We start from the raw sequence: 26,502 nt of genomic DNA on the forward strand, positions 1-26,502 counted from the left end.
AGGTTTTTGCATTATATTTATTACAATTAAGTATCATCTTTGTGAAATATAAATTTTATTTACATTAATTGAAATTGTAGTTGAAATATTATGGTTTTATTATATTACATATACATATAATTCAAGCTAATTTTTCAAAATTTTTTATGCACACTTTTACAACATAAAACTTTTAAAAACATATTTCTATAAAAAAATTATATAGCAAGGCATTAATATTAATATTTTTTTATATAATATTAAAATATGCTCATTGGCATATCATTATCATATAAAACTTTTTAAATATATTCAAAACGCGACAAGACTGAAGAAAATTAACTGAACAAAAAATAGATGTTTAGCCGAACAAAAATAGATGTTTAGAATACCCGCTGTAAATTCAAAGGCTTCAGGTTATTAAACCAATGAAATAGTCGTCAACGTGTGTAAGCTTATCGTCGTTTATTCTGGTACACGATGCCAGCGTCGGAGATGCTGCGGAACTTTATGCAAATCTGACCAACGAAATCGCGGGCCATGCATTCGTGGAATGTTAATGGACCAATGAAGTGGTTTCTCGTGGCTGAAGGAAAATAATGTGTTGCTTCTAAGACCGGTCTAACGTTCTGATCTACACATTCCGTTTGAAACTACTTTCAGTTTTTGATTTGACACCTTTCAAAATAATTGAGAAAAATGTTCTTACAATAAATAATGGCAACGTGGAATGTTTTTATACCGTTACTGTGTTTTGAATAAAATTTCTGTTTATGCGATATATTTGACATTATATTTAATTTTGTAAGATATTTGAATCTTTAGAATTAAAATATTTTACATTATATTATCTGTTTACAATATAATATACAGTATATCTTTAATGTCACTATGCATTTGTATCGATGTGACGTAATTGTTGATGGCTATCGCGTTTAATATACGCTGAAAAGGCTTCTTTGTTACACTTTTGTGACTTCCGACCTTAATATGTTTTCTTATCTTGCTTGTGTCCTCTTAACTCTCAGTACCTTCGAAAAAAATTAGACATTCGAAATTACATATATATCTGATATATTGTATATACATATTTAAAATTTGTATAGTCTGTAAATAATTTCCATTTTTAAATTCCAATTAATGGTTCTAGACGTACGTGTTAAAATATTACATCACGTTTATACATTTTTTAAATAGTGCAGGGGGAGAGATTGTTTTGAATTACATTTTCTTCTACAGTATCCGGTTTTTTTTTTTTTTTTTTTTTTTTTTTTTTTGAAAGACATGAAAATCTCCTTTCGAAGTATTAATCATGCATGTTCATCCGTAGTAATTATTGGCAACGGGAATAATCTCGTATCCGTTTCTACATGGATGCACGACGCCAAACAGCGATAAAGTAAATGCGTCCGGTTTAATATCCTCGAAAAAAGTACGGCTATATATTAATGCACAACATAAAACTCAACATAATGCTATTTGAAAATTCGAAATAATGTAACGAAAATGATACGTGTGTGTGGCGATTTCTATTCATAATAGATGAAATTATTTGTTTTGTATGTACATACCTAAATTTTTCTTTCACGAAAGAAGCGTCTTGCAAGAATGAACCAAGACAATGGATTACGTGAATTAGGTCGGAAGGATGATTGATCAGGAGAAAGCTTACGCAGATATAGCGACGTACGGTTTCTTTCTTGTTTGCTAAGTATTATAAGTTGTGTATGTGTGCGTACCTTATTTCCTTGATATTACTTTATAAATTGCTGATATTAACCGAAGAAGTTTATCGACACGTTTCGCAGATGGAGCGTTTCAGTATTTCCAAAGAAAACTGACTTTCCCTCACGGAGATGAGTTGAGAATAATAAGTTGAGAATCAACTATGTTTTCCATTATTATTTAGCACTCTTGGACTTTCGATTTCGCAAAAACTCTTCTATCAGATATGCGCTTCCTTACTAAGGAATATGTGAGACGTGATTCCGTCGTGACCTTCGAATAATCTATTACGTCACTTGAAAATAATATTATCCGATATCAAAGTAGCAAAATCGCACGTTAAAAATCGCACGAAGCAGATATCTTGTTGAATCATCTGAACACAAAAAACTGAAAACAAATATGCATATCGCATTTCTTCAACCTAGTTCTTTTTTTGTTTGTTTGTTCACACAAAGAGAAGTCTCAACAATTCCTAATATACATATATGTAAGCAATATTTGTTTTAAAAGAAGCAAATAAAAGAAAATACAAGAAATAAAAGCCAAATTCTCAAGAAACGATATCTTATATCTCTACAGTATTAATATTTTCTGTCTGCGATGCATTTTATAATATAAAAAAAAAATTTCTTTGACAACGTAGATTATATGCATTTGTACTTAGAGTTATCTGTAGTTTTATATAATTTATCCATATATGCGTGACTTTCACTCTGCTCTATGGTGCACGCACCGCAGTGCAATTTCCGTATTTTTATTATGGGGGACCGTTATAAAGTTTCACGAATAACAACCGATAGCGAGAGATGGGAGCTGACGGTGCCGCTCACGTCAGAAGAGCTTCGAGTAATCGAATCGTTTGCTTCGGCTCACGTATCCGCTTCTTTATGGTTATACGATAGGTTTTAACTTCCGCGAATCCATCCATATACAGTTCTGGAACGTGTTTATCAAACGGAATAATGCGAGTCCGATAAAGTAAAAGTCACTTGCTGGACCAGCACGTACTCGAGATTTCTTTCCGATCTAATTTTCTAGCAGGACAAAAATTCCAATCGATAGTCAGTTCGGTTTGAACTTTGTGAAATTTCCGTCGATGAAATATATTTTTTGAATTCTCGGCTAATCGATAGATTGAGACGCAATATACGTATGTGTACGCACATATGTTACAGGTAAAAGTGAATGTCAAATATATTAAATGTCATTTCGCTTGTTCGTTCGTTTCAACTACAAATTATTCGTCGAATTTTTCGATGCTTGTGTTGATATGCGTAAAATGACATTTCCAGTAGTTGTTCAATATTGATGAACTGTGTAAAAATTAAAATTGCAAATACAGAATTATTTTGTATAATATTATTCAGTTCATGCATTAAATTTATAGATAGAAGAAGAGAACATTGGAAAAGAGGAAGCTTTTTTATATTATATATATGATAAGAAAAAGGAATAATATTATATTATTTATAAAGTTTGTAATATAAATCTCATCTCACAGTTTCTTTAAAATAATTATATTTTCTTGCTGAATAAAGAGATCTTCAAAATAATTTTTGCTGGAAGAAGGATAGTATTTCTTTTAATGCGATTTAATAAAAAGGAAAAAAACTCTGTATATTTTTATAAAACAAACTTATTAGCAGAAAAAGAAACGCGATATATGCATCAAGATAATATTAGTGAGTTGTAAGGTGCACTGATTTAAATTTTTTGTCAAATCTTTTAGAATATTATTAGCTCTTTTTGCTACTTTAAACGATTAATCATTTATTATTAATTTGAAAAAATCAAAAATAACTTCCTTATCGGAAAAGTTTTGATGGAGTAGTGGTTGTAATCTCGCGGAAATAATAAACGCGCGGAATCCGCTACGTTTTTGTAACATTCCGCAATTTGCGTTTAATATTCTACGCGCTTACGGGCGACGTGTTTTTAAATACACGCTTACATAATATATATAATTACGGTCTAATAACGGGCGAAAACGTCGATCGGTTGCATCTGTCGTGCTCGTCCAGTATTATCGATAAGTTGCACAATTACTCTCTGCGGCCGAACGTAATTTCGAATTACGCAACGAGACTCACACGTGACTCGTGTGATTTATGCGAGTTGCCCCGCTGCGAGCAAAAATGTGAAACTGCATTACATCTCGCTGCATCATTTTACGCACGTATACGCAACTGCATTAATTGCGTCGCGGGGGCGTAGCTCAGTTTTTATATTAATCAACCTTTTGGATCAAACTGCTCATTACGTACCTGCCGTTGCGCGAGCAAGTTTTCAATCTTGGCAAACTTCTTTCGAGACCTTTCGAGACTCTTTCAGGAAACACACGCGAGAGCTGTCAAATGAGTGTATGTATGTCGTGAATGCTTTTGCGTAACGATAGGTGCTGCAACACTTTTTTTTGTAAGTCAAGCATGTCTGTTCCGTTTCGTTTGTCAAGACTACATTTCGAATTACATTCAAAATACAAAAATTTTCGCGTTTTAATTAAAAAACTTTCATGGAAATATTTTATGGTGAGCTTTTTTTCTCTTTTTTTTTTATACTGATATTGGCGATTACATCGGGATATTTATTTCTATTTGTTGTATTTATTGGAATAAAAAGTACACCTTTGTTCTGACATGTTTTTATTATAAGTAATTTAAATTCATTCTTTTAAAATTGTACTCACAATCTGTGCAATTTATTTTAATTTCTAGAAAAGTTTGGCCATTAAAAAGAATTTTGAATTTAAAATAAGAGACATTTATGATACAGTAACAGTCCTAATTTACAGCGTTCCAATTCATCCATGATGCAGATATATCCATCGAGTAAACGGGGGTGACATATGATCATTTTTCACTGTTTCTTATGGAGATTCCTTTCGACTCACCATCGTACTATATTTGAGGGCTTGCGTATGAGAACAGCTATTCGAGACGAAGGTTGCGGAATTTTCCTCCCTTGTGTCGCTCGCTTTGCATGCATGCCAAAAATTCCTGTCAGAGGTACACCGAGTAATTTCGAGGGTAAAAGTGGATTCGGCAGTGCATGTTGGGGAAGCGCGGAGTCATTGCTTTACGTTCATATATTTTTAGCGTTGCGGCTGGTCAACATTCTCTCCTCTGCGCTGCGTTCTCCCTACGTTATCCCAACCATTATTCTCCTTCGCTTTCTTCGCGGTTCACGTCCTCCCTTTAGCGCGCCAAGAACGAGTGCAGCTGTCACACAGAATCGCACCCGTTCGCGCACATTTTAATTGCATACGTCATTGTGCTATTTCAAGGTAAATTCTCGCCCTCGCGCTGCTGCCGCTGCGATAGTGTATGATTGAATGCGAGCTGAAAATAACGTAACACAACGTAATTCAGTCGCTTTTTGTTCATCATGGATCTTTGTGTCAAACATAAAAGCTGAAAATCTAAATCAATTTATAATTTTTTGCTTATAATAATTTATTACATAATAATTATAATATATAATTGTTAATTATAATAATTGTTAATATATGTATAATAATATATAATAATTTGTTGGATACTTATCTTATACTTTAATTATTCATAAGAACAATAATAGCATAAGAATATAATAGCATTATTTTTTATTATAAAGTTATAAGATGTTACGTTGTGGATAAAGATTGCAAAAAATTGTATAAGGAAAACAATGATTTTATTTATTTACGACGTAATTTAACATTTACATTGCACAAAGAGAACATACATAAAGAGAACAAGTACCATTCGAGCCTTATTAAAATTCATGTTCAATTTATCCGACTGGAATAATTGCATAATATATCGGTATCGCAAAGTATACACGTATGGTGGGTACCCTTCGAAACAATTTCTTCATCGTGCCAATTTGGCCTTTCGCTTTCGTTTTCACGAAATGGTACAGCCGAAGAAAGCCCTCGTCGATTTTGCGTCTAATTAATGAGACAGTCCTGCGGCACTTCTATTACGCATCCGTCCGCCTGTCACGATAAATATAGCGTGCGCGTGCGTGCATGCTGGGACGCATCCCGCTGAAATGACGAGCCCTCGAGAAAGACGTTTATGAGTAATACTATGTTGTACTTAATTATTCGCAGATGCCTAGTTATAAGAATAAGAGTACTTTTACTGCTCAAAAGGAATATTCCGCTTTGTTCTCACAGTGATTCTTTAACGCAGGGACACAGTTTTGGTGATTTGGATGCGCAATGCATATTTTGATATACCCAGAGACCTTTAGAATGTACAAAAAAATTGTGCACACATTAACGTATTATGCAATAACAAAATGCGAAAATTTCATAAACTATTATTTTGGTTATAATATATATAATAAACGAAAAAGAATATACTTTCTTGTATGGTATCTGGCATTTATATTTATTTATATTTATAAGATTCAGACACTAGGATTATTAATTTAATTATAAAAGTGCACTCAGAAATGCCTATGAAATGTCAAGGCGAAAGAAAAGTGTTGACGAAAAAAATCATCCTACGTGTTCCTGTTCTCAATCGCGTGCCACCTATGTAGGCGATGCTATTATCTGTCGATTATCTGCAGCACGTCGATGATAATTAATGCGTGCCCGAATCGAGCTATGTCATGTCAAACAGGATGTCTGATGCCGATAATATTGTAATTTGTAATGTAGGACAATGATTGAGAGATTCATATCATTGAGAGAACTGTGAAGACGGTGGACCACGGTGGTTATTTAAGAGGGAATAAATTTGTCATAAACTCGGTGATTAAAAGAGTGTAGATCAAGATCAAGATATAATAGTTCTATTTAATTATTTTCTATATGACATGCAAGAAAAAAATAAAACTAGAAAAGTAGATATTTAAATGTATATTTTTACTTGAGTTAAATGTCAATAACTTTCTTCTTTCTATCTCTTAACACTTCTTCGCGAAGGGTTTTATTCACTTTACAAATATATATGTAAAATAACGTATACATATATTTCACTATAATTTCTTACTATAATAAACGCGACGGTTAATAGAAAATTGTAAGAGGAAAAGTTGAATTTTGTGTTAAGATGAAAGCGCTTAAAATGAAGCGGCGTAATTCATCAACGGTCACTTGCATCTATATATTTTTCCGACGATTTTAACCGTTTCTCCCGACTCATTCCGGTATTTAGCACAGTAAAAATATATTCTCTCTCGCGCGCTTTTATATACACATTACCATGCTTTATATACACATTATCATGCTACGAACATGAACGGTACGAATAACTCTCGACCGGTCCATCAATCATCGCGTTTCCTTACGTGCACGGGTCCTGCATCTCGTTGCACTATGCATTCTCATTGCGGCTGCGTACCGTAATAAATGTATCCGCTGTAAGTACATGGCACGTATTAGCGCGTAAGTCTGTGCTTATTTGCGTGACAAAGCGTGATATTCAGATGCCAGCGTGTTCGCAATATACTTTGCCGTTAGTTATTATTCGTGTCGCATGAACGGCATACGGGTCGGGCATGGATACGAAGCCGGAGCTAAAGCACCAATATTAGAATGGAATGCCATAGACGTGCGCGAAGGTCTCTTGGAGGCCACGTGACCCGTTTTCGAATATACCTTGCCACTATCGATAGAAAAAAAATATATGTCGCGATAGACAAATAATAATAATAATAATAATAATAATAATAATAATAATAATAATAATAATAATAATATTGGTTATAAGATATTTTTCTCTTTCAAAATAAGCATCCGTATGTTCACCATGATATGCACTATTTCATGTGTAATGGACAATTTGACGTTAAAAGTTCATTGACCGAGTGATCTAAAGAGCAAAAAGAAAATTCTTTCAATTTTTTAAAAAAGTAAATGATTAATAAACGAGTTAGTTATTAAGAAGAAAGCGATTTGATGATTTACTCGAAAAGATTCTAGTGAAGATGTGACTGCAGGCTAAATTGCATTAAGGTTAAAACGCTCACGCTCTAGAGAAAGCATAATTGGATGCAAGAGTAACTGCTTCCTGATGACCGGGAGAGTTAATAGATTGTGCTGAAGCGAGTGGAAGTGAAACGGCTTTTAATGCATAATCCCGAATCACTCTTCAACCCTTCTTCCCCTTTACTCCGCGGTTGCCGTCAATTTAGCACCGTCCTCTGACGGATGTAAAGTAATCGGCGTACTTGAACCTTATGCACTCTCAGCGGATGCTTTCAAGGGATTCTCGTATATAGAACAGTAACTACTCATCGCTAGGACACTCGCGGAATATCTATCCAAGGCTGGGAATTCCTCGTCGTGATGTAGTATGGGTGCGGTCTGGGGGGCCTTTTTTGCTCGATGCTCGTTAAACTCGAACTCAATCAGAGACGGATTACAGGCTGCTTCACGCTAGACAATTAAGTCAGGGCGAGCAGATTGTATCCCACGCTCGCGCTACATTCGCTTTTTTCCTTTTGCGCGAATCAGCCAGCAGGATAAATCGCACAATAATGCAATCTGCAGGCTCGCGTCGGTCCGCCCGAGAGAGTCACTGCGTTCGTGATCAATTACATCAGAGACGCTTATGTAAACGTCGATACTCTCGTCTCACCTTGAACAGTAAGTAAGCAGTGTGAGCATAGCATCTTTGGATCGCGTTTGAATCCACGCGACTGATTATACATATGTATTTGATCCGCATCAAATTAGTTAAACAATTTCAGATACTTCCGCCCATATTTGTAATTGCAATCTGCTCACGCGCGTTCTTAGATTTATAATTGTGTCCAAGTAAAGGTATGTAAGGTATAATTAACATCTTTGAATATAACAAAATTTTATCCAAGTATTAGAGAGACCTCCTTCTTTTTGAAACTTATAATATATTAATAATACAAATATTACATAAGATATCAATTATTGAAAAATCGTTGAAAAAATCATGATAAATGTATTTATTACAAATTGCACATTATAGTAATAGAAGACAATATTTTACACTAAAAGTAATTTTTATGAGACTTGTTACACTCCGTAATAACTGCTATGTAATTGGAAAGCAGAGGATCATGATATTATCTGTCAGCTGCGACACGGGGATTTGACTGACAGTACCGACGAGCAGGATTATCCATTTAACCGTGACCGATGCATCCGAGTATTTTGCGATATTCGCTAGAAATTGAATTAGTCGTAGTCCCTGAAAAGGCAAATCCAATCGTGACGCCCGTTCAAGTGATTCAATTTGTCGACGGAGCATTCACGCGTGAAAATTTATTGTAAGTGATGTAATTTTTATTATTGAATTTAACGTATGCAATGCTGTTCGTGGCTATATATATATATATATATATATATATTATTATCTCGTAATAACATGTATGTATTGCAATACCATCTTATTTACTACAACGAAGATAGAATCTTTAGTTTGCTTTCACAAGCTGTTAAATACGTGTGGATATCGTTGTTTGCTTTTTAAAGAAATGCTTAAATCTTAGATTACTATCGCGAATAAACAAACATATCGCGAAATTCTCGGCTGGAAAAGTGTAAAAATTTCAACATTAAATATTTCGACAATCGAGCATCAAACTAAAATTATGTTTATTAAGAAAATTTACTTTATGTGTTAATAATTAATTTCATTGAAAAATATATTTTTATAATAATAATAATTTTCTAATCTCTTTTTCTTTTTATGAGACTTCGGTATTCTTAGGAAAAATGAAACAAAAGATCTTTGCATCTCTCTTTTAATAACAATTATTATATAAGGTGTTAGAACGATTATTCAATAACCGTTCACTTGGAACGTGCATGATAATCGGTTATTAATCATTGTCGTGATAGAATTACATCCCGAAAAAAAATTCCGAAAAAAGAAATACTATGGATTTCATTGCCACTGAGAGAGTGTTAAGGAATCTTGGCTGAGGAATTTACGATCTCTGTACAAACGCGTCGTTGGCGATGTGCGTAACATGGTCGAGTTATTAGAGCGCGCGTAGACCTCACAGTTCGAAACCTTTTAAGCCGAGAAAAATAAACGTTTTACGGTCTAAGAATAACTGAGCGATGCATAGAACGTGTAAGTCACGTGCAACCAAGCTAATGCATAGAATTGTCGTCTCGTAGCAGCTTTTATAGAGAGAAAGATCTTGATAGCCTAAAAAAATTCTGTGGAAGAACGAGTTGCGAGAGTGACAAAGTTAATATGACTTTGTCTACAAAACATTCTAATTCAATTCGACTGATGATTTTAATTTATGGGATAACGATATATCGAGAAATTCGCAACAATCATTATTAGTATCGCCTTGCATTTTACATATGCTAAATTGCGTCAATAGTTGCAGACTCGGTTATAGCACCTTTTTCAGCGTGATATTTCTATTGGCATGGACAATTTCAACAGAATGGTTAACTAATACTAACAAAATTAATCAAGCATAAGAAAATGTGAAAAGATATTACAAAACATGGAATATTTTGTTTGCTTTGGTTTAAGACCGAGACTTTAAGAACATAATGACGAAATTATTACTGAATAACGCGATACTGAGTAATTATATCTTTTTTGAAATATTATAATTACCTACAGCATGTATTTTTTTTTAATAATAATTCTAAGGCGATAAAAGCGTGAGCGAATGTAAAAATGAAGACAGTGTGTACGCAATAGGATACGCAATAATCCTATACAGGTCAGTTTATACATCTCATTTTATAGAAAGCAAGGTATTATGTAGCACGTTTAGACTACTACATACTTATTTTCCGTTGAATAATGATTTTGAATTGTTGCCAGGTGTGGTCACGATTAATGGTCATACATGTCGATGAAACTCGAGCATACCAGAGAATGATTTCCGTATTATATTTTGCCATCAACGCAGCGGTCGCTATGTCGACATATGTTTCATGCTTTTACTCTTTAACTACTGGAGTAGGCAACATTGAATTAAATATGAAAAGGGAGAGGGTGCTTGTAGAGCAAACTACAAAGCGATAATTATATACTTTATTCCTATACATACATATATATTCTCTCATAATTACTCGAATTATATTTGATTGAATAGTTATTCGATGCTTTCTCTCGTGATACATTGGAATTCGATAATTCTCTATAAAGTATTACAAAGCTTTATAAATTATATTTGTGATAGTATATTTTTATAAAACATAATCAATCATTATGGTAATATAAAATAATTAAAATAAAATAAAATAAAATCTCCAACATAAAATTAATAATATAATAAATATAACGTAACTAATTTTTATCATGATAGAACTATATTTATATGACACAAGAAAGTATTCCAAAGACCTTCACCATAATATACAGTTAACTCCACAAGAGATACGCCTGTAAGCATATTATATAAGATTTACGGCTGTAATAATCTAAGAGGTGGTTTATATGAAAACTATTTACGGCCATTTATTCTGATCGCCTCTTAACGCTATTATGTGTATATATGATCTATCGATTGCAGCAGCTCTCGCTTTTCATTGCATGCGAGGATCATCTGGCAGCTGTAAATTTTCACACTAAACACGAAACGCACCGTCAAGGTTTTCGATAGGTTAACCAACCCTACTCTCAAAGCAATGAGAATGACAGATGCGAGAGTCTTTTATGCCTCATTGTGCCAATGCAGCATTGTGGTAATATTTGTTTCGTCATGAATGCCAAACATTTTCCGGACCGTTAGAATAGCGTTTATGCAGTCGTGGTAGGTTTCGAATGTACAAAACACTTGGTATAACATTCAGCTCAAGCGAGACAAACGAATATTTCAAGTGTCAGTAAAACGTATAAATTGTATTTCTAAAAGAGGTATTGAAAGATACTAGAGAAATTTTTTTGTATAATTATAAAAAAATGTTTAACTACAAATCAAATTATATCTGATACAAGTTAAAATGTGAAAGATGCAAATATGAAAATACTAACTATGTTTTAAATTCATGAAATAAAATATTTATGGATTCTGTGAAAACAAATATATATTATATATATTTGTTTTCATCTTTTTAATGTGTTTGATGTGTGTATGCATTTTTTTATAATATAAATACAAGTTTTATATAGATTTTTAACACGTTAAACATTTTTCCGTAGGCAACTCGAGAGATTAAATCTCGATTTTTCAAATGTTTTTTTTTTCCGATTTATTTTGTGTTTTTATTTTCTTTTCAATATATTATGAATAATAATCTAATAAAAGTCAGGTTGAATGTTTAACTAGTACTTGTAATACATCTTTGTTTGCCACTTTATCTCTGTCATTTTATATGGTACTTTTTATAGCGTGATGACACGCAAATCAAACACGAAAGTCAAACATTCGAATGCAGTCTTGCGGTTCCTCCGGACCAAAGTGTATGTAAGAAGCCCGTAAAGGTGCACGACTGAAAAACGACACCCCGTGTGTGTCACGCATAAATAATACGTTGTGTCTCACAGCTCGAGAATCGAGTGTGTAACCACTGAGGGTGCATCCTCCTCATCTTCTTTCTGCGTGTCCCGTCTGGCCATAAATCATTCTTTATATACGTTTCAGCGCGAGAACATGCTCTCGTAAAATCTTTCCTTCACGTGGTTATCGTCGACAAAAAATGTGACCACGAATGCGGTTGCAGCGTTAGACTTCTCACGATTCTCGTTGGTATCTTCGGCTTTCAGCTCACAGTAGAATTTTATATAAGATAACTGTAAATACTAAAAACGATATAGAATTAGACGATTGTGGTTTGCAAAATTAGAACTTTCTATTTATCATGCGTAAAACCATAAGTCTAGCATACTTTATATTTTTTTACTGTCATTATTTTCTTTCTTTTCTTATATATATATAGGGAAAAATGTCAAAAAAATTAAATATTTTATTCATATTAAGAAAAAAATTTATACACATTACGCAGACACAGACACATATGTATGTACATATAAATTTTATTCTCAATATGAATAAAATATTTAATTTTTTAAAAATTGTGTTTTCAACAGATTTTTTTATCATTACCATGATATCAGATTGTTTATCCTGATTTATATGAATATAGGATTCGGCACGATTATATTTCATGAAATTTATTCCCAGATCGCGTTACTCACAGAATATATAGAATGTACAGGGATGTATAGAATGTACACTATACTTTGTACAGGGATATATATCGGTAACAAGATCATTTTGAGCGTCGCAAAGACACTGGATATCGGACTTCTCACAAACGATTTATATGCATAGCTTCTATCTGCATCTATCTTGACAATAAGAAGATCATGGCCAATCAATAAAGGGAACAATAAAAATCATGGATGGAAATCGCAAAGCGCATAAAGTAAAGTATACATAAATCGGATCGATCGATCATACTTCGTGCCATCGACCTCAATTCGATTCGGATCGATCTCACACCATACAGTTCTCGCGTGTCTTCCTATCGATGAAAATGGCCTTCAGGAATTTCTATTCTAGTGAAGTAGTGATTTCTGAGAACGGAATGTGAGTCAAATTTGTTCAGGAGTAATCATGAATTGATTTTTATATATAGAGAAATATAATAAATAATTTATAATGAATACACAAATAATTTAAATTTTTTGATAAAAATAAAAGAATTTTTTAAATCGTTTTATTCATTTTCTGCATTAGATTCTTTTAAAAGGATTTTAAAAAGCTTTTCCATATATAAATTTCCACAAAATGATGTTTTACTTTAATTACGAATATACAGTAATTTTATTTCAACGAAATGAAAAAGGAATCAACGCTCGCGGCTGAAGTTACAACTTAACAGCCACTCGCCTCCAGTAATTCTGATGAGATACCACGAATAAAACATGAGAGCTTATTTACATGGTCTCCTCTAGTCTAACGATTGCATCTTATGACACATGTCTCGAGTTTCCTACCAAGACTAGAAAAGATCATGTAATTTCTCGAACACGCGATATTTTCCGTAATGAAATTACGAGTTGGTTTACAGCCTTTGACCGTAAAAAATCCATCGGGTACGGAAAGTAAAGTCTCGCGACGACTAAGGCAAAACGTTCTATGTTGACGGGAGAGAGACGAGCATGTAGGGAGAGAGAGTTCACGTGTCTAACGACAGACGACTAGTCGAGAGATACGACCTTTGTCGTCGTGGAATGCGATATCTCAAGACACTTGGACTATTCGTGGCTATGGCGATTATCGATTTCACGTGCGACTGGTACCAGTTTTCATTGCGAATACCTGCATTTCTGCAGCTAATCGCGCTGAGGCGCGCGCTCAAAAAAGCAGGAAGAGATGAAGTGAAAGTGGTTGATCGTGCGGGAAGGGCAGGAAGGAAAGTAATAAAAGTACTCTTGAACTTTGCAATAACACGGTTGGTGTCGAAACGATCTCTGACCGATGTCTTGTATGCATTGCTGCGTATTTATGATAAAAAATCTTGATGCATTCAACGGATTTTATCGTATATTGCAATAACATATAATCACGTCACACATATTCAAATAATATTGGTAACGATATATATTTTTTTACTGATATAGATAATTTTTATTTATTATTTAAAATAAAGTTATAAATATAAAAGATAAAAAATATGTAAAAAAAATAAAATATGTATATAGGTAAAAAAATATGAGAGATAAAAAACATGTAAAAAAATATAATATACATAAAAAATAAAAGAAAATATTTTATACGTTATATCCACGTAATACATATTTAGAGAGAATTTAATGTAAACTATTATAAAATGATGTGAGATCACACACACACATACATACAATGTACAATAATATACTTTCTCTGTCTTTAAATGTCAGACTTAAATATGTCATATTTTATTGCTTAATAAATTATATGATCATTATATATAATCGTAAGCGAAGCAATAGATTATGTATCTATCTCAGTTGTGTTTTTTATCTTCTTTATTAAATAATGTCTTATTAATCTCGATGTTTTCTGCCTTTCTTCTTAAATAATGCGAATTAATGCTTATACCCATTTATGTTAGAGTCTGATTTTCATTAATGGAAAAATACTATTAGACGTTTTATTTACATGAATTACGTTACATTTCCTGTCACAATTTTCTCATGCAACGAGAGAAATTTTTAATCTATCTAGGTCTACAAATATAATACATAGTACCTGTGATTATTTTGATTTTATAATGCAATTTTTCTATTTTTGATAATTTTTTTAAATAAAAAAAAGTTAAACTTTTGTTACAGATCTTTAACATAAAGTTTCATGTATTGTTTTAATTAGATGAAATAATTATGTGGAAATAATTACATTAAGAAATTAATATGTTGTAGATGAAATTAATTCTTTTACGCTGAGAATCGCTATATTTGCTTATAATTTCATGAATATTCAATAGTCTTTTGACTTCATCTTCTCTTGAGATTTATTTATTTAACTTTATCTGCCCCATCATAAATCGAGTCAAATGAGATGAAAGCGAAGCGTTCGTGTATATACTCGCGAATAAGATGATGCATCTCTGACTCTGCATGTGCGCCGCATGCAGTACCTCGCATAATTTTACCTTTTCTGTAGGTATGCAATAGGATTGCAGTAGGAGAAAGTACCGTGACAGGTAATTTGTTGCTGTTGGAACTGGCGTTGAATTCGTCGCCTTGAATACAAAGAACGAAATCTCCCCGGCTATCTGTGTCGAAAACGAGAAGTTGCATCGTCGTCATCCGAAATTTGTATCCGGAATTGAGTCACGCGGGAAAGGAAGTCACGTTAATATAACTTTCGAGCAACTTGAATAGCAAACGCTATTCGAGTTCTAAGCATATGGCAAGATTCTTGCGTGATTTATCGCAATGAAAGTTTCAGCCATAAATAGTTAATACCGTAAGCGTAAATATATTATACCTGCAATTTATAAAATTGCAATTAATTACTTCAGGAATTTTTGTTTTTGTTCGGCTTAATAAGCTTTCTAGCATATTTATGAGAAAGTAATTTTTTATGAACGATCTGACTATCATTTTATTTGCGGTAGATACAGCATAATATATTTGTAAACAAAACAAAATTTATGAAATTATATAATGAAATTATCTCTGTTTTATAATAAATCTTGTTTTCTATTTTACTGAACTATTAATTTTTTCTATGATTTCTGTTATAAAAACTGCTTTCTGAATATTTAATTGCAACTCACACAACAGGATTTATTGACTAATCTATTTTTATATGTATGTCATACATTTGTATTTTGCGGATGCAAAGAAAGTCATTGTTGATAACGCTTACTACATGGCATTTTATTAAACATATTCCGATTCTTTCTTCGCATTTTGCTACAACTTTTTTATGTAACATTAGTCGACAACTTGTTAAAACACGACAACCGGTAAAAAAAACCCGATATACAGTTTAGCCATATCAACAGGAAAGTTCCCGACAATTGTTTGCGAGAAGAGAGCTCTGGTTAAACTGGGAAAACCGTTCGACAGTTAACTACTACTCGACAGCTCACATCCGCATCTTCGAATGGTGTCATCTTATCTTTCGTTGAACAGTTAGAAAAATACTGCAAGTACCGGTTGAAAGAACCAGTATAATCGAAGAACTAGTAATATCACGACGAATAAGAATGCTTGACGTAAGAACCTGCTTATGACTAGCGACAATGAATGATTACTTTAACGGTTAATTAACGTTGCTTAATGAAACATATAAGGACTGATAGAGAGGAAGATTGAGAATCGCTTTGAAGTTCGATCGTTGTTATCTACGACAACAATCAGACGAATATTGCATCTATGTCTTACGTCATTTTTATTTCTTGATGTATAAGATTAATGAGAACTATAACATTGAGTAAGAAAGAGACCAGGAAAGAGGATAGGTCAATTTAAATCGACGCAGCCAACTCACTCACGATGCGTTGGCATCGCAGATAGGGCGTCGCATGATGCTATCGAAAGGAATTGCTTTAGTTCATGCAATTAATTTTGCATAGTTTATATTACAGTATTCAACCAAGTGTTTCGAGCACTTGAAAAATTTTGCGAATTTTATAAGTCGAGTAAATAATTGAATAATAAGTCATTCAAAATTTACTTAAATATATTTGAAATTATATTATTGATCTTGATCTTACATGTATATAAATGATCATACTGTTGATCAAGCGCTTATAATACTGCTTACAAACGAATAGTTCGCAGTATAAACAAATAACTCGTGATGCGCTTGAATCACAAAATGGAATTCAACTTGTTAGCATACCATCGCTGCGTAAAGTATGACACATGTAGCCGATTATATCAGATCTTATAAGACCACCGTGATCAAACAAGGTGTGAATCATTGTATTATTTCAGCTTTACCAGTCTAAAGTCTCATCAATAATTAATTACACCGCAAAATGTTATAAGTACATCTCGTGACTTAGACTTTACTATCTTACTTTTTTCCAGCTCGTCTTTCGCAAATCTTCGCGGTTACTTATGTCCGTGTTACAATGAAAATTCACAAACGATACCGAAGAATCATGCTTGCTAGCTGTAATTATTTCCAGCCGTCGATTGCGAATCGTCACGCGCGCCCGAGCTTACGAAAGATCGCGCATATCCTAGTCAAAGAGCATGTTAATTAGGTACTTTCAAAAAGATATGTCGCAGTCGAATCCTTCCAACACTCAGAGTAACCTCTGCCTACAATAAGACTTTCCATCCTCGATAGATACAATATGCTGTTAGTGTGTTGCCATAATTAGAAAGTATAATCGGTATCACATGCTCAGCGCTATAGAGAGGTTTTTGCGCTCGCGAGGTTTCTTATATTAATTGTTAATTTATTATGATAATCAACGATGGTGTCAATTAATGAATGTACGCGCACACATACACATACACATACACACACATACAATATATACATAATACATATATAATACACGACGGTTCACAGGCAATCTACGTATCCGCGAGGTTGGTCACGTTTTAGCTAATCTGGTTTCACGCTCCAACAGTTATGCTTCGAGAAGCGCCTTTTCACATTCCATCGTAATAACAAACCACAAGCGTGCTGTACTAAAGAATTTTCTTATTCAATTTCGCGTTATACAATAAGTGTCGTGTAAAATAATTTCAGTACAACACATATTTTTAACTATCAATGAACTCGATGTACAACATTTATAATCGATGTGTTTCACATCGATTTGCATTTTCTTATGTAGTAACGCAGCAATTTAGATGATTTAAATGCAATTATCATAATATCTTTCGTGATTACAGGGTACAACTCATTTACGTTTCATGCACAATTACTCGAGAAAAAATTATTTATGTATATACATAAATAACAATTTAAGTAATTTGAACAGTTTAAACAATTATATGTCAATCTTGAAATTTTACATAATAATAAAAATACATAAATACACTAAAAAAAGCTTACTTTCACGATAATTTTGGATTTTCATCGGTCTAGATATGCGTGTCACAATGAGGGCGCGATAATAAATTAACAAATCATTAGCAGACTTTCATAATAATGCGGGTTGATTTTCTCTTGTGTAGATAAACAATTAACAGGACCGCGAGATACGCGAGAACTGTCTAGCACGCAGAAATAGAGAGAGTACCCTACGACACGATATGAATCTTTAAAGGACTTTACTGTGAGATAATCACCGCTGAAATTTAATAATCGCCCCTATGCATGCGCACCCACAATGCGTAAGAGAGTGAGAAGAGGATTATACCCTATGTCCCTCTGATTAAACGATTCAAGAGGAAGGGGGGGAGAGAGAAAGGAGATGGCATCTCACGACCCTCGAGGCAATAATTTACGTTCTACAAACCATTTATAATCAGAAAGATGAACCGGGCGCAAATCGTTCCGTTCGATAGAAAGATTCGATATCCTGATTGAAAAGTGCACAAACCATATGCGGAGATTAAAAAATAATGTCAACACACACGAATAATGTTGATTTACAATTTTAATCGACAGTTATTTTGCAGAATCCAGTTTGGGGCGGTCTGTAATTACATTGCATCGCTAAAATTGCTGAGGCGAAATTAAATTTATATCGCAAACTTTGTTTTTAAAGCGATTTTCTTCCTGAAAATACTATCTTGATAATTGCATAATGCGAGTAATATTAAAAGAACCAAAAATCATTTATATCACAGTAATAAATTAAATAGATGTGTTTTATTAATTAACTTGCTATTAATAAATTGATGAATAAAATGTATTCTTACATATCTAAAATAATATGATAAATTAATTGGAGAATATTTTTTTCGGATCGATGCGTATAAAATATCGGCACGCTATTCAATACTTAAGAGGGTGTTACTAGCGTGAAAAAATATAATATTGCACGTGTTATATAATTTTCTCACGAGTGTACTACTTCAACAAGAGAAAAATAGTTCGGATAATTTGAGAATCTTGGGGGAATCAGCCACGTGCACGTAAATGAACGAACAGTCTCAGGATGGATGACGTACACCCCAAAAATGTGTTTACGATCGAGCAAGTTATAAAAAACGGATACAGCCGTTTTATGTAATTATATTCTCAAGAAGGCAATTTGATTGATGTGAATGTTTATGGAATATACATGTATCATAATTTATCGCTAAATTAATAAGTGATATCTAGCCACGCTTGAAAAAATAATGTGTAATTTAAAACAACATGCCAAAGACTTTTTTTAAATACCTATATAATATATTTATTATCCCTGAAAATTTATTCTTAATAGATCAACTTTCAAAAGTACGTACATCAACATTTTGAAAAATAACAAAAAAATTATAATGCGAATTTTAAATGAAATATTTAAATATATTATAGATAATAAACTGGAAATAACATTTTTTAACAGCTTACATCACTCTTCTTGAGATCATTTATATTCAAAGTCTACGTATTTTCCTTCGATTGACATCAGTATTATAGTCTAAAGCAGTTACGCCACACACTTTCTACTTACGATAATAAAGCGTCTCAATACTGCGAGACACGTGATATATTTTATCAGGATTATAATGACATGTATCTTGCATCGACCGATGTTGCGTACAAAATACTTTCATCTTCATACGCAGAAGTCTTTGCGCCTTTTCCTTAAACGTCCATCCAATTTCATTTCGCCCGTCCTCGATCGCATATTAATGCGTCATTTAGTTATATCTAATGAATAAATCGTCTGGTGAAATCTTTATATCGTATATTATATATGATATCGACGTAATTCCCTATCGACGACGATTCTCTCTTTTCCATCGTCATTATGTCTTGAGATGATCGTGGGATGAGATACAAGAAACGTCTTTCGTCACGGATACTCGATCGAGCAATCCGTGCTCCAGGATGTAGTCGAGCCGTGTCTAAGTGGATTTCACGCTCACACGAATGCGAGAGTATCGTCGGGTTGCAATTCCGAGCGTGCACGCGGGGTTTTCCGTGTAAATGCGCGTGTTACCCATCCCCTTACAAGCTTGTTGTAGACCTCTATAGGGTAATGGTGGCGGCCGCACGGTCCCCCTAGCTTATCGTGACATTATTTACCCCCATATGTCGATTTATGGCCCTTCCATTAGGAATGGGTCTATTGGCCGCCACGGGAGTTCTGCGATATCAGAAGGGATACTGAGATATCGTCTCATCAGGGAGGTGGAAGACCCTTGTCCTTTATCACGCTCTTCGTTATGAGTTGGTGGATGAAATATTCGGCTGACTTCCGTTACAGCTTATTGCTCGCAAAGTTCTAAATGAAATTTTAGATAAAGCTTCGGATGGAGTTCTGATTGTGAGAGTAATTAGACGGCGCAAGAAAATATTAATTTACCGGATTAATATTTGCGCTCATTCTCAGACTACGATCAAAATTACACGAGTATATACTTAATACTAATTTTCTTTTCCTTCTTTGTGTTACAGAGACACCTGGACAAAGGGAGCGACCTTGCTGAGGCGGCGAGCGCGAGCGGACTTCGCGAGCTCGCGAGATCTTTGAAGCAACATCTACGAGGATTCGGCTCCCGTTTGGAAGATAGACGGGAATATTTGGAGGACACATCGAGATGCTGTCTCCTTCAGGATCGCGCCTACGAATGGGCGCAGGAGGCTCGTCTGGCAAGCGAAAGGAGATCTCAGCAATTCCTAATGGCGAGGCCACCTCTGCCACCCGAACACTTCACCGAGATGATGGCTCTGGCAGAAAAGCTCGGTAATGAAGTCCTTTTGGAGCAATGTCGTATCGCGCGAAACAAGTGCGCGGAAGCCCTTGAGATCGCTAGAACTACGTCCGCCCCGGGAAGTCCCGCAAGAAGAAGGTCCTTCGCTGCTTCCGAGTCGACCTGGGATGATACTTTAGCAAAAAGTGAGATTCCTTCTTCCTTACGAGCGTCGTAAAAAAAATATATGTATATAAATCGAATAAAAGTTGCATAATCGAAGCAAGTGCGAGGAAGGACAAAAAACACCACTTTTCTAGCTTCTCCGAAAATCATATTTTATAATCTTTAATCTACCTCGCTTCGTGTGACAAATCGCAAACTCATGTGGAACCGTAATTATAGACCTCATTACGCGTCAAATAAAAGAAACCTTTGAGGTTGCAGAAGCGTTACTTTATAACAATTCGACAAACTTAATACTGAAAATTACAATTTTCAAAAAATTAGAAAAATGACGTTTTATTGCATTTAGTTTACGCCGATATTTTAGCAACATCGTTAATTAACTAATTAATTAATTACGAAATTGAACATTCTCACAATTATGCAACTTCTACCATAAATCGAAATTACAAATGTTTCAGGAACATCCTGGGATGATAGCGACAGTAGCGCTTCTTACGCTTGTCCGATGGAAAGCGTTGGATCAGCCGGCAGCGGTGGTCGAGCGGTGCTGGACAATATCGCTGAACTTCGGGAGAGTGCTGAACAACTTTTGGACTGTTCACCACCACGAACACCTCCGCGAAGCCCGGCTCCGAGAAGGCTGGTCAAGCCACCGGTGAATTCGCATCTTCACAGATCAGCTAGCATTGCGCCAGGAATGAAGGCAAAAAAGTACGATATATATCACTATACATTTTTAATAGAAACTAAAATAGATTTATGTTTTAATTAAAATAATTTTGATATGCATAAAAGAATTGAGATTATAAAAATTAATGATGATTATTAAAAAAATTATTAAAGCACATCCTACGCACGACATTTTATTGCTATATCAGTGAAGTAGCTATTGTTCTTCCAAAGTATATACTTTCCTTTATATCATCCTGCTCGTTATTATACGGTCACAAATTGTCATTAATGAAAAATTTCACCTTGCAGAACAATATTGCTTATAATGAGGGAGATGATACAGACTGAACGAGACTACGTGAAGTCACTCGAGTACATAATAGAGGTAATTGCCATGTGTACGTCATTAAAGTTTATTCAGGCGTAATTTTATTATTTATCTCGCATACTAAGAATAATACGTTTAAATTTTTTCGCAAAGAACTATATTCCGGAACTTGTGCGAGAGGACATCCCGCAGGCTCTTAGAGGACAGAGAAACGTAATCTTCGGGAATGTCGAGAAGATATACGAATTTCACAGTCAACACTTTCTACGTGAACTGGAGCAATGCGAGCAATCGCCCATGCTTGTGGGACAATGTTTCATCAGACACGTAAGTATAACTACATATTAATTCTTGGCGTAAAAGATATCAAAAAGATACGTGAAATATATTCTCATATGTAGATATTTTAATAAATATTTTTTAAGTATTTTATAAATATTTTATAAATATATTAATTAATTTATTAATTTATGAAATTAATAAGTTAATTAATTTATGAATATAAATTGTTTTAATACAGGAGAAAAAGTTTTACCTTTACGCCTTGTACAATAAAAACAAACCAAATTCGGATTCACTGATGGCGGAATACGGCACGAGCTTCTTCAAACAGAAGCAACTAGAGTTAGGGGATAAAATGGACTTGGCTAGCTATTTATTGAAACCAGTTCAACGGATGGGAAAATATGCTTTGTTACTTCAGCAGCTAGTTAAAGCTGGCACAGATCTGTCGGAACAATTGTCCGGCAAAGAAGAAAAAGAGGAGAAAGAGGATAGTATAAAACCGATAGTCGAAGGTGAAGCGGATTTAAGGGCTGCCGAGCAAATGGTGCGATTTCAACTTCGACATGGAAACGATCTTTTGGCAATGGATTCGCTTCGCGACTGTGACGTACGTTATATTTTTTTTTAATGATTTGAATATAAGGAAATTAATAAAATCAAATTAATAATAATCTACTTTATTAATTAAATTTCTCTATTTTTCTTTCTTATATATATATGTTCTGATATAATGATTTTTATAAATATTATAATATTTATAATATCCATTCATAAGTTGTAACATTATTTCATAGGTGAATGTAAAAGAACAAGGAAGATTATTGCGGCAAAACGAGTTTTTAGTCTGGCAAGGAAAAGGCAAAAAGTGTCTGCGACAAGTCTTTTTGTTCGAAGATCTTATACTCTTCAGTAAAGCAAGAAGATTTCCTGACAGAAAAGTAATATTTTATGAATGCCAGTAATATTTTATGAATGAATTGTATTCAATTGTACGACCGTTGTTTCTTTCTTATTTTATTAGATATAACTGTATATTTATTTTTTCAGAATCTAGATATATATATCTATAAACATAGCATTAAAACGACGGATATTGGCTTAACCGCTGTTATCGCGGATTCGCCCACAAAATTCGAGATTTGGTTCCGCAAGAGAAAACCGGGTGATACGTATACGTTGCAGTGCGCAAGTGAAGACATCAAGAAAGCCTGGACCGAGGAACTTAGCAATCTTTTGTGGAAACAGGCGCTTAGAAACAGAGGTAATTTGTTATTTTTGCTTCGTCAGTCTAAAGAGAAATTGTTGCAGCAAATTACATTCAATGTTTCACCTTTTTAGAAGTGCGCCTGGCAGAGATGTCAAGCATGGGCATTGGGAATAAGCCATGTTTAGATATAAGGCCTAGCGCAGATCAAATTAACGATCGTTCTATCAGTGTAGCTCAACTCTCTAAGAGTAAGTATAACAAATTTGTGGTGCTATTGAAAATATATTTGTTTATGTCGATGATCTCGAATATTGAGACAAAAATTTGAACTTTTGTCTACACAGCACCCAGATTTAGAAATTCCATAGCGGTGTCAATGTCGGAGGACTCCAATCGCTGTAGCAGAAGGCCACACAGCGTAATTTCCGTTAGTTCATCCTCGAGCAGTGGTGGAAGTAGCGGTCCTCCTACGACGCTTAATCTTGGATTGGATACGAGTCCACGACTGCATCATCGTAGTACTACACTGAATAGCCAGTGTAGCGTTGGTGAGTATTACGCTTCAATTGCAGTGATTTTTTTAAGGACATCGATAATAATATATAATATTCATCCTATAGAAAGTGGTATTATCGCTGATATCTCAATCGTATCGGATGATGGAGGTGACGGGACTGAAAGAAGTCCTTGGAATTCAACCTTGGAGAGTCCTACGTCCTTACCTACGACCTCGACCTCGACCCCTCTGCAATCGCCAACTAGTGGAACGGCGGCATTGATTACTCCTGTGTCTTCGACAGACACGAATCTCACATCTTATGACCAAGACATGTCTATTAATCTATGAAATCTCTTTTAATATACAGAGAATATCGCGAAAATAACGCGAATCTATAATTGATTCACTTGCAAGTTTGTGTTACGATTACAGAAATGTGACACATCGTCACGACATATTTAGCTAAGTACTGTGAGATAATATTGTCGCACGCATGCTATCAAATCATCCATCGTATTCTTGTGAGCAACTTGTAGTTTAATATGACGTGATGAAAAAAATATATAAGCCCGCATGCAGTCTGATAGATTACGCTTAACACGTGCGCCCAGCTACGGAACTTGTAATTGTATTACATATAAATGTAGATTCTTTTATTCTATAGCTACAGAAATGGTACCGAATTTCAACATTTAACTTTCAAGTGAATCTATCTCTGTAAATTTTTATCTTTTGATACGCTTCGAAATTCACAGATCCATGTGATCATATAGCTATCGGGCTATTACTTATGAAGCTCACTGATAACTGGTTTCTGAAGTAATAGCAACACGTATTTTTTTATTCCGTCTCATTAATTTTATCAACGTGCTCAAGACACGATACATAGATATGTTCTATCAAATGTCGATTATATCGAGGTATGCTATATAGTATCATAAATGATATGTACTGATTGCTATTCTCATTTACATTGGCATTCCTGATTACAGCGGTGAAATATTTTCTGAATCTTCCCCGATAACTTATGACAATTTTATAAACTTTTATTTATATTATAGCTGATAAATATAAATATTTTAACTCCACATTGTGTTCGCGCTTACTGTATTAAGGAAAATATATAATCTTAGAGATGCGCGAATCATACAGAAGTTGGAGAAAATATATATTTTCCTTAATTATAATACTATCTCGATGATGAATCTAACAAGTTTTGATTGTGGATTATATGTCAGGAATGTGTGTCAAATCAATGCGCACATATACATACTAATTTGTAATATAATGTAATATCAAAGAAAAAAATTTATACAATGTGTGTAGCCACAAGTAATATAACCAATAGTCTATATATTATTTCCAGATTATATATATAAAATATTATATATTCTTTTTATGTCAGTCATTTGTAAAATCTTTTATTATCCGTTATAAATGTAAATCTAACTCTGGCCTGTACTCAAAAGCCAAATTTCTGTTAGTAAGTACTCTATTATGTTTAAAAAATAAAATTATTTTAATATATGTGTGGAGATAAATGTTTTGGAACAGCTTAAGATAAATTAAAATGGTAAGCTTGCCTTAAGACAATCCACACTCCATATTCCAATGTCTTTATTAATAAGTCGATTAGTTCAACTATGCAGAATCGCTCGTGACTTATCTGCAATAATAGTTAACTGAAAAGATATCCGTCTTGTAAGTATAACACATGTTGTTAAAAACAATAAGTATAGAACTTGCAAATTTAGGCAAATTTAAGCAATTTTAGGCGAAATTATATTTCATAAAGGAAAAAATGAGATCAGTTTTTTTAAATCTTTATTACAATCATCTAATTCTTTTGAATAAATGCGACATTGTGTGAAATAATAGGTGTTTGTCAATATGTGATTCTGCATTGTTACACTGCTTCCAAATAAGTAGATTAATTAGCCATTCATATTGCCAAGGTCTGTCGAGGTATTGTAAGCATACCTTATAGATATTGACCAAACTGTTTATTTCATATTATCTTTTGTGCAAGAACAAAAGTATTTAGAGAAGTGTAGATGTAGATCGTAGAGTGTTACAAAGAATTTTGGCACAGTCCGATGCATGCTATTTTTTATTATAAATTATATTTGATCGCAGTTTTATAACTTTTAATCAGAAGTAAATCAATTGCGTTTATACATAAATTTAAATTATGACATGAATATGCCATACATCGATGCACCTGGCTGAGTATCCCGATCTTCGAAAGTGAAACTAAACAAAAGAAAGTTAACAATTTCTATTTTCCACAAATTTGCAAATGCGTGTTTAGTGTTGCTTTTGAATGGAGGGATGTTGGAATAACAATAACAACATATATATATATATATATATATATATATATATATATATATGTATATACATTATCTTATAAGAAAATATACCGATAGTCATTTAATATTACACGTTTTTAGATATTTAT

At 33.8% G+C, this 26,502-nt stretch overlaps 1 protein-coding gene across 5 annotated transcripts in view; it reads left to right on the forward strand.

Annotated features, from left to right (window-relative positions):
* LOC140662972 (puratrophin-1) overlaps positions 1-26,461 on the forward strand; it is a 300,935-nt gene extending 274,474 nt beyond the window's left edge. For all 5 annotated transcript variants that reach the window (XM_072886768.1, XM_072886767.1, XM_072886770.1 and 2 more), the window contains 10 exons: positions 20,626-21,067; positions 21,509-21,761; positions 22,032-22,107; positions 22,204-22,377; positions 22,571-22,942; positions 23,130-23,273; positions 23,383-23,596; positions 23,674-23,790; positions 23,887-24,090; positions 24,163-26,461. In XM_072886768.1, the coding sequence (XP_072742869.1) occupies positions 20,626-21,067; positions 21,509-21,761; positions 22,032-22,107; positions 22,204-22,377; positions 22,571-22,942; positions 23,130-23,273; positions 23,383-23,596; positions 23,674-23,790; positions 23,887-24,090; positions 24,163-24,389 (2,223 nt within the window). In that variant the 3' untranslated portion in view covers positions 24,390-26,461. The remainder of the gene's footprint in view (positions 1-20,625; positions 21,068-21,508; positions 21,762-22,031; positions 22,108-22,203; positions 22,378-22,570; positions 22,943-23,129; positions 23,274-23,382; positions 23,597-23,673; positions 23,791-23,886; positions 24,091-24,162) is intronic.
* Positions 26,462-26,502: the final 41 nt, after the last annotated feature.

Source organism: Anoplolepis gracilipes, chromosome 2 (assembly GCF_047496725.1).
Source record: "Anoplolepis gracilipes chromosome 2, ASM4749672v1, whole genome shotgun sequence".
Lineage (NCBI taxonomy): Eukaryota > Metazoa > Arthropoda > Insecta > Hymenoptera > Formicidae > Anoplolepis > Anoplolepis gracilipes.